Source organism: Nerophis ophidion, linkage group LG18, assembly GCF_033978795.1.
Source record: "Nerophis ophidion isolate RoL-2023_Sa linkage group LG18, RoL_Noph_v1.0, whole genome shotgun sequence".
In the NCBI taxonomy this organism is placed as follows: Eukaryota; Metazoa; Chordata; class Actinopteri; order Syngnathiformes; family Syngnathidae; genus Nerophis; species Nerophis ophidion.
Window position 1 is genome coordinate 49,015,186 of NC_084628.1, and position 12,831 is coordinate 49,028,016.

Below are 12,831 nucleotides of genomic sequence, written 5' to 3' on the forward strand. Positions count from 1 at the left end.
CGATACCAGCAGGAAACACAAATACTTTTATTTTGAAGTGTGGGATTAGGGCTGGGCGATAAGCCTTTCTTTAATATCTCAATATTTTAGGCCATATCGCGATGCACGATATAGATCTCCATATTTTGCCTTAGCCTTGAATGAACACTTGATACATATAATCACAGCAGTATGACGATTCTATGTGTCTACATTAAATCATTCTTCTTCATACTGCATTCATATATGCTACTTTTAAACTTTCATGCAGAGAAGGAAATCACATCTAAGTCATTTGACCAAAACTGCATTTATTAAGGTGACTTTTGAAATGATGCTACATATTAGTAGTAATGCTACTTTTGGTAGCAACACTTGACAAATTAAAGTTGTCTATTTGACATCTTCCCGCTTGAAGCCAAACCACCACCAGACAATGGACCCCCTGCTGTTTTTCTTGGGAATTAATTCTTCCTTCATTCGCACCTTCTTTCTGTCGTATTACCACTCGCACCGCTTCGCAAGCATCACAGCTAACGTTAGCCAGTCTGCTACCTCTCTGCCCCGTGAGGGCGTATAGGTATGTGACGTATGAGGTGACAGTATGTGACGTGTGTAAGTTTGTGCGCTTGCTGTCTGTGAGAAGTAGAGACAAGAAAGAGTTAAAAGAGCCTGAAGTGTAATGCCCGCAGCTAAAAGCAACTGCGTGAGAGCGTATACTCCAATATCACCATTTAGTCATTTTCTATAATGCACACGGACAAACCCGCGATATATTGCGTATATCGATATATCGGCCAGCCCTATGTGGAATGTTAGAAAATGTTTCAACAAATGAAATTAATTAACCAGAACAATGGAAGATGTGAAAAACAACAGCCTATCTATTGTTAACTGTCTGGAATGGACTTATGCTGTCTTTAGGTTAAAGTGTAGCGGTTATTGTTTTTAGCGACACAGTTATTACAAAAATTAATTAAGTTAAGCTTGTGACGGTACATTGAATGATGCGGACACGTTTGCTACTGGATACTTTTGAATACGCTTCTGCATGGAGACTTTGTAATTGTGAGTAACATGCAACTATAATTGTTTGATACTTGTTTATATTGACAAATGTGTTTTAGACTGCAATATTGTTCAATTAACAACACTTACAACATACTGTATGTCTAGCTTGTTTGCTAGTGTGTGCTTAGCTGTTGTGTATCTGCTAGCTCTTAGTGCTTCCATCTGGAAGAGTTCCCTTGCATGAATCACTGAACACCACAAACTTTAGGGTGCTGTCTTTTCCCAAGTGACATATTTTTCGGACTGTAAGGCGCACTTTAAATCCTTTCATTTTCTCAAAAATGGACAGTGCGCCCTATAAACGTGTGCACCTAATGTAGCTCCACGCTATACCGGTACAGCAAAGATGACGGGGAGAAGACGCTTTTGAAGTGTAAATAAGACCGCCCACAAAACAGAGCGTCCTGATGAGACTGTCAGAAAGCTACTTGAAGATGGTCTGTAAAACACATTTTGGGAAAAAATCATATTGTGACCCTTTTTAATGCGCCTTATAATTTGGTGCACCTGTTGTATGAAAATAGACTTGAATAGACCCACTCATTGGTAGTGCGCCTTACAAGCTGGTGCGCCCTATGGTCCAGAAATACGGCACTGAACCCTAAAAGTCACCTTCTCTGATTTGAGTTTTGTGATCAGTTTATTTGCACAGTGTAGAGACTGAACTGTGGTATGCTTTGTACAGGACGCCAGGATACATGTATATACGTCACACATCACGTCGGGTCTGCTCTTTGTCACCACCCACAATATTTGTGCAATCTTGACTGGAGCACATCATATTCAGTGTCCGTTAGAGGGGTTTCTCACTGTGTGGCTCTGAATGGCTTGGAGATTTGTTATGTACCTCCATTTCAATGTACCTGAAGCTGCTGTGTTCTTCCCGTCCAACTTGAAAAGTAGCTTTCAAGTAAGCGAGGACTGTCATGGAGAATGTTTCTGAACCTCCCCAGATCAAGTCCTCCACAGGACAAGCAAGGACTCATGGCAGTAGTAATCCAACCAAAAGAACACTGCTGGGTCAACTTGACACGGTGCATCCCGACTGCTGCTTAATGCATAATGTTGTACCAGATCAGAGAAGCGTTGGTCAGACCATGAACACACTTTTTCAACGTTCACTCTGAGCTTCTTGGGTAGGACGAATGTAGACATTTCAGGTTAATTCTTTACGTTGCAAAAAGGTTGTTTTAAGCTCCCATTTCTCTTGACATAAACAGCCATGATCATTTTTAGGCACTCTGAAGCACGTGTAGGTGAATCTTTTGGTAGCTCCTCAGTGTTTATTTCCTCAAAACCTCTCGCAAGTAGTCTAACTTTGGCAACACCACCATCTGGTGTGTCTTTAAGTGTGTGCACACCCACCTTGTAGAGATGCATTTCTGACCTTCAAACACATTGTTCTGTTTCCAGTTGTTGAGTTCAGCGTGTTTGGCAGCTGTATGGCAGTCTGCACATAACTCAACATGTTTTTTAAATTCAAGACAAAGTTATATGTTTCTGGTAACACTTTAGTATGGGTAACATATATCTAAGTAACAAAGACTTAATTTAGAGGTATTTGAACACTAAGGGAACATATTCTAAGTAATAAAGACTTAATTTAGAGTTATTTGGTTAGGGTCAGGATTAGAGGGTTTAGGTTATAATAAGGCCAGGCCGAATAAGGCAGTAATAAGTACCTAATAATGACTAATTAAGAGCCACTATGTTACTAATTTGCATGTCAATAAGCAACTGATTAATGGTGAATATGTTCCCCATACTAAAGTGTTACCATGTTTTTTTTACTAGTGCACAAAATGAAGCGTGCATGAACTCACAACAAATTACTCACCTGCAAATCAGTCACCTGTTGCCGTATCCGTAATACACAGAAGGGGAGACGTTTGTATTTACAGGATGAGTCAGGTGTGTTTTGACCTCCACCGAACCCCTGAGCCCGACTCACCGAACCCAGGTTAGGAACCACTGGTTCTAAACTCCGTCACAAGTGTTATTTGAGTGAGTTGAAGTGTGAGGGTGCTCATTGATATCCTCAGCATCTTCATCAGTTAAGGGGTGTCTCTTCCTCATTTTTATTTTCAGTATCAATTTCATATAATCCAGTTTCTGGGAATGCTGCATTTTCAGTTTCCATCAACTGATTATCTCTTTCTGTCAGTATTTCCTGTGAGCCAGCAACCTTACGAAGTCTAGATTGATGTCCACGAACATAAGTACCCCCATGCCGAACAAATATCACCTCACCATCTTGGCTATTGACAACACCTGGACCTTTCCACTCTGTAGAATCCATCTGTTTGTTGTAAACCGTATCCCCTGTCACGTATCGTTCATCAGTGGGTCGCAGTTGTTTGCAAAGGGCTCTTTGGATCCTCTCAGAGCATTCTGCTTCTGTTAGTGCTCCTCTCGCAGCATGTAGGGCTGAGATATGATGGGTCATCCAAGTAGCCACGCTAGTCCCTTCTAGGGCTGGCTGCATATCAGTGAGAACTGACAATAGATTTGGGTTTTCCCCAAACACTAGCTGGTAGGGACGGTAGCCATTTACATTGTGCATAGAGTTTTTGCCATCATAGCCCAGTCTACGGCCATCGTCCAGCCACATCCGTTTACTTTCTTTACTTTTAACAGAATTTCAGTCCTGGTGTGATTTGCCCTTCCAAGAGACCATTGCTCCCTCTACTATAAGCAGTTTTTACTTCAATGTTAACATTTTCTGCCATGTCCCTTATTTCCTCATTGTTAAATTCACCCCCGTTGTCAGTGAACAGTTAACCAGCAGTGAATTAAGTTCTTCACTATCTCTTTAGATTTCTTGGTGGTAATTATGCTACCTGCACTGAATCGTGTGACGTGATCAATAACATGCAGATACCGCACGCCTGGTTCTAGCTCATGTTAGTCCGTAGCTACTGTTTCATTATAAGTTAAGGCCACGGGTAAACCTGCTGGCTTTGGCATCTATCTAATGCATGTCTCACAGTTCTTGACTAATCCTTCAATATTGTGGCGCACTCCTCATCAGCATTGTTTTCAGTCTGTCAACTGAGGCATGTCCAAACTGCTTGTGTAGTTTCAATAGAATTTTTTGTTTGTCCTGTTTTGTCACAATTAGGATGTCATTTCTATCTGGGCTAGTCTCATTTTTCAAGTTTACACAATAATGTCCTGATGATGTAAGTTCAAGTTTCACAGGTATGTCATTTTCAATGTCTAAAACGCCACCTGCGCTTTTCATTGAGGTTCTTCTTCAAATGAAAGGGATATCGGCTGGGACAACTTCTGTCAAGTCTGTGCTATCACAGCTGGGAGTTTCACGTTTTTTGTGCAATGGACCATTCTCCCATCGCCAAACTTGAACGGTCTTACATTTCTTATGTCTTTCATTTGTTGCACTTCAATTTGTGTTAGTTGACTCATATGATCAAGCCATTTTTCACCAAACAGTTCAGGTGCAAGCTGTGTAAATCACAGCAAATCCCCAAAACTCCACCATGAAGATCGCTGTGTTGAACAACACAACAAAGTAATGTGGCATTCTATAAACTCTTGTTTGTCCTTCATCCTCTTTTAGTTTAGCGTGGTCATTTTTATGGCCGCAATACTTTGCCCGGTGATAAACACTTTGACAGACTGCACATCTTGTTCCCCTACCATATCTATTAAGTGGATTGGTCACTTAAACAGCTGTTTGATGCTGCATATTTGATCTAAACTTTGTGTATTAGGCAGCATCAGTTGCATCGCCGCTCATCTGCAGTGCATCAGCGCCCCTCTGTGGCCAAGCATCGCCAAGGGAGCCTTCATGTTGTCAAATGTGAGACCATATGACAATTGCGCACGCAGTGTTAGTAAATCAGATGCAACACGCCCACACGCTATTTAATGGATTGTACACACTGTTTACCGCTTGGTGTCATGGCCGGATTTAGTAAGATCCAAAGTGTTTTGCACAAACCTAGCTAGTGTGCTGTCTCTCTGTTCAAGCAGAATTAACTGTCAATCATGGACGGCAAGATGTGGCCGAACACAAAGGATGGGAATTGATAAGATTTTTCAGATATCGTTCCTTATCGATTCTCTTGTCAACTCTCGTTTGGATAAAGTGTAAATAACCATGTTAATTTACATCAACTTGGCTTAGTTAGAAGAAACATGAGTGTACAATTCCAAAAGTGAGGTCTTAAGAGGGCCAGAGCGCAAGGAGGTCCCCGGACAAAAAACATTTCTTATACCTATAATATATTAAAATGTTTTACTAAGGAAGAAAAAATGCAACAAATATTATTCCATGCCAATTACATAAGAATGTGCACTAACATGTTGGAACAGTTGTGCTAACAGAATTTTTCTTTCTTTTTTTTTTTAAATATATGAGCTGAGCACAAAAGTAAATCTAAATCATCCAAAAACAATACAAGTCATGTCTGATACAATTGTGCCACCATCAACTATAAACCTAAACCAATATTCTGCAGAAAAATAATCATGTTATTGTTTAATAAGCATACGCTAGACAGCAGACGAGTGTGCAGCCTCTAAGCCAAAATGCTGTCTCGTCATGTAATGCAAAATGAATGCACCAGAAGTGTTTACAGTTAATAATACCATGTTTTAAAATGAGGTGCACATGTTAGGCAGTGTTATTTAGTATTAACAGCAGATGTGGCGCTGCGGCTGGTGCAGATGCACTTACGGCTCAGAGGGAATCACATTGCTGGTGTTCCTGCATATTTGTAGAGTTTCTTATTCGGATGAAATATCAACTTAGCAAGTTTGGTCATCCTTCCTCGTTAATGACTCCAGCCTTTGTGGCGCATGGAAATGTCATCCGTGCCCTCAGGAATTGACAAGGTATCCCTATCGAACGCACTCTGAAACCCTGCATTGCTTTGCCAGCAAAACATCGATCACTGCCAGCAGCCCAGACATTAGAGCCAAATCATGGATACACTTGAGATGCAGAGGACCCCACAAAGCTCCTCAGTACAAGACATTTAATTATAATTCCTAGTTTTTGTTGTACTTATTATTTTTAGAAGCAAATTCAGCAGCTAAAAGCTAATGTGTGGGTCATGCATGCAAAGCTATAAAATACTTCAAAGTTCACCTACAAGGTTTGGTGAGCAGCCCAAAAAAGGTTTCCTTGTCCAGTCATATACCTTGTAATGTTAGTTTTCTCAAAAGCAGGTGCGCTGTCAGGAATCACACCCCTCCCAGCTCCACACATACACCAACTCTGAATTAGAGCATTTCAGGTGACAATATAAATGCTGGGATCTTATGTTTCTCATTATATTTGTCTGGGACATATCATGGACATACAGGGGCCAGGCCACTGCTGCTGTAAATGTTGTTTTTGCATACAACACAGGTCAGATATTTTAGGATCTCTGTGCTTGGTTCTATTATGATATTGTTTTTCTTCAAATTAAAGGGATATTATTAGTGCATGACATCGGTTTGCAGTTTCTGGGTGGAAGGGATGTTTGGTTTCTGTGGATGCACCCAGTAGAGCTGAATAATGTGGTATTGCACACAGGTATAATAAACAGTTGAAGTTACTCTGGTGGGATGCAATGTGGTTGCCTGAAAATATGCATTTTTAGTTTTTTACTGTTTGATCTCAGGTGCCAGATGCCATCAAGTTTCAGTACAGGAACCCCCCCTCCGGTCTACATCCTGCAGGGACGCGACAGTTGGAGATGGTCTGTAGTGGTGTGCCTGAACACAAACACAGGAAACATCTTACTACAGAGGAGGAGCAGCAGGAGGTAAGGGGAAAACAAGGAACTAAAATGGCTAAAATTAAAGACGCTGTTTGCAACCTTTACACCAATGCCTAGAGGGTGCTATATTTGCAATGTGTTTTATCCCGCTCTTATGACTTTCAGCATGTAATGATGTAATTGCGCCCAAATATGTACATTGTACATGCATTAGCTTTGTTTGTTGTCAGCTAATGATAGTTAACGTTTGCTATCATTGAAGTAATGACAACATGACTTCAAATTGTTGCTTGCTTCTATGGTCCTGTTTTGTTATGTTATGTACCGTCTCTGTTCCCTGTGTGCACGTGCTCTGAGTCAGCGGTGAGCGACAAGCCGGAAAGCCAAACTAATTTTTCAAAACCGACAAGCAAATTTCATTTAACATAGGTGGTAATTGTGAAAAATATAGACACTTGTGTTCTGTTCAACCAGTAATAGCAACATATTTTTACTTTAAGCAAGTTGCAAACAGCCCCCTTGAGGGCAAAAAAATTGTTGATGATAGAAAAATATATTTTTCATGTATTAGCCGCACCAAACTATAAGCCGCAAAAAAATATACTTTGTGAAATGATTTGATTTACACAAAGATTTTCTAAAACAGTCCCTGTAGCACGGCAGTAAAATGGATGATCAAACAAAACAAAAGTCATCGTCATGAACCAACTGGCTGCAAAAGCGAGCTCGCCAACCAGCTAAAAAGTCCACCGTGACGTCTTGGGGAATTTACTGAGGAATTTTTTAAACTGAAGCAATACAAAAAGAATGCCATTATAAGTTAATAATACTAATACAGACACTTGTAAATGACTTGGCATAGTAGTTAATGCTAACTAACCACATTAGCTTGGTTATGATAGCTCATACGAATATGCAAGAAAACTTCTCCAGACACCGCATATGGGCCGGTTTAGTAAGTATAAGTAGTTTTAATTATATTGTAAAACTTACAAACGTTGTTTGGAGTGATGAATGAAGAATCCATACGGGAAACGCTATGAACGGCTACAAGATGGAGCAGCAGATGTACTTCCAGTTGAAAGCTCTAAAACAGAAGGGCAGTGCAGCACCTGCAGTGAGGGAACATGTCCAAAAGATGGCACATAGCACAAACAATAACGTACCATTTCAGTGTCCTTGCTTGTTTTTTCTGGCATTATGGCTGTCAACGAGGAAAAATTCATAATCTAGCCGCACTGTTTTATGAGCCTCAGGGTTTAAAGTGTGGATAAAAAGTAGCGATTTGTAGTCTAGAATTTACGGTAACCGTTAACAATTATTTTGATATCTAGCTTGTATAGTGTGATTTTTATTTTTATTTTATTTATTTTTTTTTTTTTTACTATTTAAAAATATAATTTGAAGGACTAAATTGCAATAATAAACATATGTTTCATGTACCCTAAGATTTTGGGTTCAAATAAAGCCAATATTGACATTTTTTGGTTACCTTTACTTAGAAAAGTATCGAAATACATTTTGGTACCGGTACCAAAATATTGGTAGCAGGACAAACCTACTGTGTTATCATTCTCTTTTTTTCTTTTTTTCTCTCCACAATATAAGGACGCCACATACATTCTGATGTTCATGTCGCATCAGCAAGCTGTTTGACTGCATACAACGTGACAGCTAAGGGAGGAATAGGATTTTGTTTCACTGCCATAGCTGAAACACTATGTGGAGTAATGCCCAGGCAAAGGGCATCACACATTAGATGGTGGGTCATGGCATTTCTCGAACCGCCGTCAAGTATTTATCAACGATGACGCAAAGCTTATCTTGCCACGTTTTAAACTACGACTCCCCGTAAAACAGTAAAAGTTGGAGAGTGTTTAGAAAATTGAAGAGCTCAAGCTCAACTGAAATGCTAGTTGAGTGTAGAATATATGATTGAAACGGTTTGACTATGAAATGGTTTGACTTGTAAAGATCGGTAAACAGTATTAAAACCATAAATGTATGTCCTAACAGTTGAAATCAAAATATATGACTCAAAGATGAAAAAAAGACAAAAGATTTTTGCATTTGGTCCCTTCCGGGGTTGGAAGCGACATCAGTTGGGGCCGTAAAAGACATGTATTTTCCTCTCAGCCAAACTTCTTCAGTGTCAAAGTGTTGTCCAACTTGCCGTTGAAAATGACAGGAATAGGTGTTGCAGAAAAACGGGAAAAATGGGAATTTTTCTGGTATATAAAAATGAATGGAAAATGAATCCGGCCCGCCAGCGTTCAAAATCCGGCCTGCGGAAGTCCCAGGTTAATTTTTTTTTTTAATCTATCCTTTCTGCTCCATTTTCTACCGCTTGTTACTCTCGGGGTGTCCTAGCCGCTCAGGCAAATCATATTGTCTAAAAATGCATTTTCCCATCGATAACGTGACATCATCGCGCATTGTCCTTTACTTCCACAATGTTTTAAAATAATAGAAAAACTGTTAAATAAGAGATTGGATTGATATAGAATACTCGCTGAGAACCAACATGGATACAGAGCTAATATTTCAACTTCGATGGTTTTAATCCAAACTACAGAGGAAACTAACAATGCAATAGATAGTAAACAATGAGCAGCATTGTTGTTGTTGCATCTAACTAAAGCATTTGACACAATCAATCCCAATATTTAAATAAAAAAAATGAGAACACCATGGCATCAGAGGGTTGGTCTTAAACTGGATTAGAAGTTACTGAACCAACAGGAAACTATACGTGAAGATAGGCCATCACACATCTACAACACTAAATATATCCTGTGGTGTATCTCAGGGATTAATACCAGGACCAAAATTGTTCAATATTTATATAAATGACATTTGTAAAGTTTCAAAAGATTTGAAGTTAGTATTATTTACAGATGATACAACAGCGTTTTATTCAGGAGAGAACACACAGAAGATAATACAAATAATAACAGAAGAAATGAACCAATCAAAAAGATGGCTTGACAACAACCGACTATCCCTAAACCTCGCTAAAACTAAATTATTATTCAGTAACAGAAGAAGAGAAAGTCAAACACAAATACAAATAGACGGAATAGAAATTGAAAGATTAAATGAACTCAGTAGTGAGATGGGTTATTAAATGTTGTTTTGATGTCTCAAACAGTGGCTTCAGGATGTCATCGCCCTTCAATGCAGCATCATGCGACACTTGTCAACCAAGCAAAAGACTTCATCCATGTCCCAACCAGCACAGTTGGACTCTGACATGAAAGACATTTGTAAATCATGTAAAATTCCTGAGAATGTGAAAAGTCAGACCTTTTCAGAAAGGACTTATTCATCTGACTCTAAATCCTGCAGTGCACCTGATAACCACCAGGAGACCTCTCCAGCAAGGGACACATTGGTACAGCAATTTGCTTGTAAATGCCGCCTGCCACAATGCCAGAACTGTAGGAAACATAATGGACCTCTACATGAAAAAATGAATCCTCCCAAAGTAAACGGACCTGTCGACTGTAAAACTGAGTGTTGCATACAAGGAGAGCTAAAGCCTGATGCAGCTACTGCCTCTGACCCAGTCAACCACATAGGCCCCCAAACACTCAAGAAGGAGACCAACAGCACTAAAGAAGCTTGCACTCCAGCTCAGTGGTCACATCGTAACCAACAGAACCATAGGACCCAGGAAGAGTGTATCAGCAGTGACGGAAAACTCTCCGATGCTATCCCTATTAGTGCTCGGTCTGAAACACTCCCTAAAGACAGCCAAGAGGAGCACCCAGACACTGCTTTCTCATCACCAACTCCAGGTATGCACTACAGGGTATTAGATGCAAGATGCTCATAAGTTGTTGGATTTGTTCAGGATAAAGTGTTCATTATACAACGTAGAAACAGAAGCATCATATTGAATTTATCACAGCTCTGACATTTAGAGTTTTTTGAAGCATGTCAATGGGGTAATGATATCTCACTTGTATGCGCCCAAGACTTCTGACATGCATTCTAAAATGAGCCGTTGTTCTATTGCAGCGATTCTCAAACTGTGGTACGGCTCCATTTAAAGAATCATTTGACTAAAGTGCAGTGTTTTATTTTCCTGTATTCAAACAATGCTGCTGTTCAAACTGTGTATAATGTTACAGTGGGCAAAATTATGAATATATTTGTTTAGAAAAAAACTGCCTTGTTTTTAATGGATAGTTGGACCTACTACGCTACTGTATTTTAATGTTGCTCCTAGTGGCATTTGGACAGCCATGTTTTTTCTGAGGTGGTACGTGATTGAAAAAGTTTGAGAACCACTGTTCTATTGCAATGCTCATCAGTGTTTATGAAACATTAATAACTCTCTGACTTAAAGGGGTCATATTATGATTGTTTTCTGCATTTAAATCATGTCATTGCGGTCTACATAAAATGTAATGGTGCTTCTTTGGTCAAAATTACACTTAGTCTGTGTCATTTCCTCATTAGCCTTGTTGTAGTTTTAGTGCTTCCATATGGAGTCTGACAGATATAGTACAGGGTTTCCACGGGTCATTAAAAAGCTCATTAAATGGATTTTGCAAAAATTAAGGACTTAAATGGCATTAAAAATCAAGTACTTTGGCTTCCTCCCACCTCCAAAGACATGCACCTGCGGATAGACCCCTCCCACCTCCAAAGACATGCACCTGGGAATAGACCCCTCCCACCTCCAAAGACATGCACCTGGGAATAGACCCCTCCCACCTCCAAAGACATGCACCTGGGAATAGACCCCTCCCACCTCCAAAGACATGCACCTGGGTATAGGTTGATTGGCAACACTAAATGGTCCAGAGTGTGTGAATGTTGCCTGTGTTGATGAGGTGGACACTTGTCCAGGGTGTACACCACCTTCCACCCGAATGCAACTGAGAAAGGCTTCAGCACTCCTCGCAATCCCAAAAGGGATAAGCGGTAGAAATTGGATAGATGGATGGAAGTTTGATTTACAAAGACATTAATAGTTGTTAACACATTTCTGCACTGGTTTGCAGTCAGCCAGGGACTCGTACTCGGGTCCTTCCAATGACAAAGGCTAAAAACAATGCTATACCCTGTGAACGTGCTCAATGCTGTGGTGAAAACGGAAAAAATAATTAATGTCTGTAAACTGTGGAAATACACACTTCAGCAAAAAGTGGCTAACTTTTAGAAAAGCTTGTGTGCAACAAGACCTCCAAACCTTGCTCAATGGACATCAATGGGGGAAATCACACACGTCATTGGTTTAATCACAAGTTGGCAGTTAAAGGCAGGCAGCAATTAACCCTGCCAAATTTCTTTGGTGAGACCAACAGCAACTTATGCTGTCACTACCACAATTGTCAGCTGCTGCTACCACTACAGAAAAATACATGAATAAATAAAAAAGTCAAATTGAACAGTCTTGTCAGCCAATTCTAATTCATGAGAGAATAACAGTTATTGTAAAGTTTTCAACAATTGAACATTATCATTGTTAGATGCTTACAATGTTGCTTCTACAGACAGTTGTAAGCTTTTGACTAGATATGACTATCTGCAATAGGACATTGCCATTACATTTGTTTTAAGTGGCATGAAAAGAGCTTTAAATTAAATTGGCGAATACCTGAAAAAAATCCCCTGTATAAGTTAGAACCATACATTAGTTTATATTAAAAATGGCAACAGCAGAGGATACATGTGCATCCATGTGTATGAGCCAGTTTGCCCCATAACAAGAGTACAGAGGAAAATAAAGTACTTATTGACTTCAACTTCAGATTACAATGGCGGACTCGCACATATGTGAAGATATCCACTGACGTAACATTTTGGGAAAACATCAAAAGCTGGGCAAATTGCTCGCTTGGAGGAAGTATGGAAGAAAGCAAGATTGTTTTAAAAAGATCTCATGGTTTGAGTTTTTATTTTTTTAATCTTATGAGCATTCTAAATACACAACAGGTAAGACAAGACCCTTTAAAGTCCACCAGCATTTACGTCATGTTAAAGTCCGCATTTTATGACTAATTCATTTGATAATGAGATGGTTTATAATAAT

The 12,831-nt window shown here is 39.6% G+C and overlaps 1 protein-coding gene across 2 annotated transcripts in view; it reads left to right on the forward strand.

Annotated features, from left to right (window-relative positions):
• LOC133537295 (PHD finger protein 12-like) overlaps window positions 1-12,831 on the forward strand; it is a 44,653-nt gene that overhangs the window by 21,636 nt on the left and 10,186 nt on the right. For both annotated transcript variants that reach the window (XM_061878300.1, XM_061878299.1), the window contains exons 8-9: window positions 6,687-6,830; window positions 9,937-10,585. In XM_061878300.1, coding sequence (XP_061734284.1) covers window positions 6,687-6,830; window positions 9,937-10,585 — 793 coding nt within the window. The remainder of the gene's footprint in view (window positions 1-6,686; window positions 6,831-9,936; window positions 10,586-12,831) is intronic.